Source organism: Plasmodium gallinaceum (genome assembly GCF_900005855.1).
Source record: "Plasmodium gallinaceum strain 8A genome assembly, contig: PGAL8A_v1_10, whole genome shotgun sequence".
NCBI classification, from domain to species: domain Eukaryota; phylum Apicomplexa; class Aconoidasida; order Haemosporida; family Plasmodiidae; genus Plasmodium; species Plasmodium gallinaceum.
The window spans coordinates 264661-270269 of record NW_021628239.1 but is presented as its reverse complement, the minus strand read 5'-3'; the positions used below and the strand labels follow the sequence as shown (position 1 = coordinate 270269).

General features: G+C 17.1%; 3 protein-coding genes across 3 annotated transcripts; 2 read left to right on the top strand and 1 right to left on the bottom strand.

Annotated features, from left to right (window-relative positions):
* Positions 1-72: 72 nt before the first annotated feature.
* PGAL8A_00006900 (conserved Plasmodium protein, unknown function) lies at positions 73-1444 on the top strand (the record flags this gene model as incomplete). Its single annotated transcript, XM_028671464.1, has 4 exons — positions 73-794; positions 1050-1111; positions 1199-1253; positions 1366-1444. Coding segments are annotated over 4 exons (918 nt in total), but the record flags the coding sequence as incomplete, so codon positions are not given.
* A 397-nt stretch (positions 1445-1841) lies between these two features.
* ClpP (ATP-dependent Clp protease proteolytic subunit, putative) lies at positions 1842-2852 on the top strand (the record flags this gene model as incomplete). The annotated part of the gene is made up of 1 exon (XM_028671463.1): positions 1842-2852. One exon carries the CDS (start codon positions 1842-1844, stop codon positions 2850-2852), a length of 1011 nt encoding a protein of 336 aa, XP_028528113.1.
* Positions 2853-3593: 741 nt separating this feature from the next.
* On the bottom strand, positions 3594-5127 carry PGAL8A_00006700 (hypothetical protein; the record flags this gene model as incomplete). Its single annotated transcript, XM_028671462.1, has 2 exons — positions 3594-4731; positions 4865-5127. 2 exons carry the CDS (start codon positions 5125-5127, stop codon positions 3594-3596), a joined length of 1401 nt encoding a protein of 466 aa, XP_028528112.1.
* Positions 5128-5609: the final 482 nt, after the last annotated feature.

Sequence of the window (5609 nt, the reverse complement as noted above, 5' to 3'; positions counted from 1 at the left end):
TGTTGCTTTTTAAATATGTATGTGCATTATTTTATTCTCCTTATATTTTTTAATTAATTTTATGATTTTTAGTTTTTAAATATGAATGGTGATATTGAATTGATTGAAAGAAAATTGAAAGATGAATTGTGTAAAATATATGAAGATGATATAAATCCTCTTTTAATTTTAAATGATTTTGAAAATATTAAAAATGAACTAAATAAAATAAATAAGGAATTAGATAGCTTATATATAAAGAAAAAGTTAAGCATAAATTATTTACACAGGCAAATGCAAAATTACAACTTTTTATTAAACTTAGAAAATAATTTAAATATATCATCAAAAGAATTTAACAATTATCATAATTCTGAAATAATATTAAACAATTTTTTTTATGATAACATAAGAAAGTTTTTAATGAATATAAATTATGATGAAATTAAAGAATTGATTTATATTAGCAATTATCATAAAACTATAGAAAAAGAGATATACTCCAATGGGAAATTAAATGGCATATATGATGAAGCAAAAAATTCCAAGAATATATCGTTAGATTCTAATTTTTCTAAAAATAACGTAGATAATAACGAATCAAAAGAAAATATAAAGATATTAGATAATGAAAATACTGTTGATGAAAATAAAATTGGTAAGGCACATCATGAGAATGATATCAACAATTTATTTATTCCAATTAATCAAGATACATTTCAATCAGTTCCAGTATTAATTAGAAGAAGAGCTAAATTAGAAGATGTAAATTTAATTTATAAAACATTGTATGATATGGCTATAAAAAAAGGAAGGTTAATATATAAAAGAAATCATAATAGTTACTCTTTATACACAATAGTTTTTTTTTAATGTTATTAATACTACATATATGTATATATATATGTATCTTTTTTTTTTTTTAATACATTGTTTCTTTATGAAATATTATTTCTCTAATATTTTCTTAATACATGGTGTATTCTGAAATATATTTTTATATATATATTGTGAGTTAAATTTAAATAATAAACAATTCTTATACCTATTATATATTTTTTTTCTTATAGTTGCCATCCAGTAGAAAAATCTGAATTAACAAATATGAACTTGCAAGTTTTTGGGCAAACAGGTTTTTTATATTAAAAAAAAAAAAAAAAAAATTTCTCTATGAAATTTTCATAATTTTTTTCTTTTCTCTTCTTTTTTTTATTAATAGGAGAAGCAAAAATTGCCACACTGCGATATTTAAAAATTATAGAAGTCATTAACAAGTAACATTAATTTTTTTTAAATAATATATTTAATAATTTTATTTTTTCTTTAGTTTGATTCATACTTCATATATTATTTTTATTTTAATTTTTAATTTTTTTCTATTTTTAGAACTGGTTCTGTGAGGTTATTAAATTGTGCTGGAATAAAAAAAAAAAAAAAGAAAAAAAAAACTTGGCTTTCAAAATAATAATTATAAAAAAAAAAAGTATACATTGAATAAAACTGTATATCAATGATTTGTATTTAAAAAATAATATGTAGAACTGATTTTTAAAAGTATATTAAGATATATATTTTCTTTTTTCATTATTATATTTTTTTTTTATGAAAAGAAAAAAAAAATATTATTTTATTTTAAAACATTTTTTATAACATATATGTGCTAACATTACGTTCTAAATATGATGATGCAAAAAAAATTTTTTTTTTTTTTTTTGATAATTTCGATTACATATATGTATTTTTGTTAAACATATACATATCATATCAGAATTTTTAATATTTTACAATTTTTTTTTTAATCATTTATTAAAAATTTTTTTTTAGTGCAATTTAAGCATTTTGTTATTTTTTATATATTAGAAATGATATATTTATTATTGTTTTTATTTTTTATATTATTAAGAAAAAGTGAAATACAGTCAAAAAAAAGCTTTAAGAAATTGAACATTTTAAACTTTATACCTTTTCCTAACAAAAATTTGATAACCAAAAGAATTGAAAAAGAAATATTAAATTCAAGTTTAAAAAAAAATGAGGATAATATAATTATTTGCAAAGAAAAAAGAAATATATCCAATTTATCTAATATTTCAAAAAGTAGTAAAGAGATAAAAAAAAAATCCGTATTAAATAATTTAGAAAATTATGGATGTGAAAATGGAATGAAAAATTTTAAAAATGATAAGCAAGATATAGTAAAACAAGATGAAAATATTATAAGCGAAAATAATAACGTAATAGGAAAAAAAAAAAAAAAAAAAAAAAGTTATAAAAAAGTTCAAAATATTATGCCCACTAATGATATTAAAGACCTAAAAAAAGATATAAAATTATTTTTTTTTAAAAAAAGAATAATATATATAACTGATGAAATAAATAAGAAAACAGCTGATGAAATAATTAGTCAGCTATTATATTTAGATAATTTAAATCATGATGATATTAAAATATATATTAATTCACCAGGAGGATCAATAAATGAAGGATTAGCTATTTTGGATATTTTTAATTATATAAAATCAGATATTCAAACAATATCTTTTGGTTTAGTTGCATCAATGGCATCTGTAATTTTGGCTAGTGGTAAAAAAGGAAAAAGAAAATCTTTACCTAATTGTAGAATTATGATTCATCAACCTTTAGGAAATGCATTTGGGCATCCACACGATATTGAAATACAAACAAAAGAAATTCTTTATCTTAAAAGTCTTTTATATAACTATTTGTCTAGATTTACTAATCAATCTATTGAAACAATAGAAAAGCATTCAGACAGAGATTTTTACATGAATGCATTAGAAGCTAAAAACTATGGAATTATAGATGAGATAATAGAAACAAAATTGCCTCATCCTTATTTTAATGAAATTTAAATTGCATTAATATTTAAAAATGAAAAAAAACTTATATAAATTTAAATATAAAATATTATAGGTGAAATACTACAATTATAAATTTTATTAAGTTGATCAAAATTGTTTTTTTATGGAATAACAATCTTTATGTAATTTTTTACATAAAAATTATTAAAAAAAAAATTTTGTACTATCTTAATATTTTTTTTTTTTTTTTTATATTTTATGTAAAAATTAAAAAAGTGCATTATAATTTTTAATTAAATATATTAAATATGTACATAATTTCATATATATATATATAAGTACATATTTTATGACAATTTTTTTTTTTAGTTTTTATAAAATTGTTTGAACTTTAATTTTTTTTTTTTTTTAAACCAATTACTAAAAAACTAAAAAAAAAAATTATATATATATAAATATATATACATATATATAAATACATAAATACATATATAAGTATTAATAAACAATCTAAAGAATAATAATATATAATACAAAATAAATTACGAGAAAAAATATACTAATATATAATAAAATACGATATAAATCCTAATAAATATTATTTAATAATCAAAAAATATATTAATAAATAATATATTTGAAAATAGATAATTTTCATATATTTTAAATAATAATAAAAAAAAAAAAAAAAAAAAAAAAAAAAAAAAAAAAAAAATCCAGAAAATCCAGATAATCTTGTATTTCACTATTACTTTTAAATAGGTTTTGTTTAACTTTTTTTTTTGTTTTTTTTTAATCCTTTAGATTATTAATTTGGCACAACATTTTTAATGGCATTAAAGAATTGATATTACTTCTACATTGAAAGTTTAATATATTTTCATCTTCTAATGATGTGTAGTTAGTAAAATTATTTGTAAAAATTTCTTCTGCCATATTTAATAACTGCTTTGCTAATTTAAATAGAATTTGAGCTTTCGTATTATCATTTAATAAACTAAAATCCTTCACTACAAGATGCAAAAGTTCTACTATCTGTAATTCATTCATATCATTATTAATACCATTTAAATTAGTGCTATTAAAAGAATAAAAAGTATCTCCTATGTTATTAAAAGATTTATTATTATTACTATTATTATTATTATTTATTAATGAAAAAGGAGAAACTTCAAATGAATTGTTTGTTAAAACCACAGGATTATTTAATGATAATGTATTATTTGGATTTGTTTTATTTGTTAAATTAATTTCATTCACAAAAGGAATATTACGATTTCCATTTATTAAGTCATTTGATGAGTCATTATGTACAACACTTGTTGTTATTTTATTTGGTATATTAGAATTATCATAGTTACTTGCGTAAATAAAATAGGAATTAATGGTATCATAATTAGTAAAATATTTCGAATCATTTACTATTTGATTTGAGTATAAGTTATTATTAAAGTTCTCTGTATCTATATACGATTTATTATTTAATGACTCACTTATATCATTATTGCTCCCATTAAAATTATCAACAGGATTTGATGCATTACTTTTTGAACAACTATGTGACATATTATTTGCATTAAATGATTTATTTATATTCGCTTGATAATAATAATCACTATTGGTATTATTATTACTATCATTATTATCATTACTATAATATGTATCCACACTTCCTTCATTACTAACATTTTTTTTTTTAATATTTTCTTTAATACCTAATTTTTTTAGTTTTAGTAAAAATTTTTGCAATTTGCTTCCAACATGTAACCTTGATAAATTCTGCATATTTTTTATATCATTCAAATTTTTCTCCTCCAAATCTTCAAACTTTTTATGCATGTATGACAAAATACGACATGGTGTTGGTTCGTATGTCGAATCTTTTATTTTCTTTTGTTGCTCTAGAAAATAAAAAACCGATTCTTCAAATCTGCATGTAAAATATATATAAATTTATTTTTTTTTTTTAAATATGAAATATAAAATTATAATAAAATATATATATATATATATATATATATATATATATATATACAGGAAAATATAAATTTATATAATTTTACATTTCAAGCATTTTAGGTGTCCATTTCATTCTGTTTGACCACTTTACTTTGTAATTTTTTATTTGATTATTATTATAATTTTTTAACTTTGATAATTTCTTTTTTCTAATTTTTTTTAAATTGTGTTGTAAGTTAAAATCATTTGGTTCATTTTTTAAACATTCCTTTAAATTTCTCTTTTTTATTTTTTCTTCATTTGAATAAGTATCATCATAATCATTCTTAGCGAACATACAAGATGAATAGCTATTATTAGAACTCATTTTTATATAGTTTTAGAAAAAAAAAAAAAATAAAATAAAAAAATAAAGTTTCAAAAAAAAAAACATAAAATTAAATACTAATATATATATATACTTATATATATATTTATTCCTATTAATATTTTATTAATATTTCAAATTAAAAATATTTTTTTAGAAATAATAATTATTAGAAAAAAATAGGCAATTCAAAAAAATTACAAATAATAAACCAAAAAAAAAAAAATAAAAAAAAAAAAAAAGAAAAATGAGTAAAATATAATAAAACGTAAAAAATTCTATTATTAAAAATTGTTATTATAGCTTAATTTTTTTTTTTTTTTAATTTCTATCTATATTCATTGTTATTATAAAATTATATATATATATATAAATATATATATATATACATTTATTTTTGAAATAAATAAAATCTATATTTGCATATAAATTTTATAAATTAGATATATATTAATAACAAAAAAAAAAAAAAAAAAAAAAAG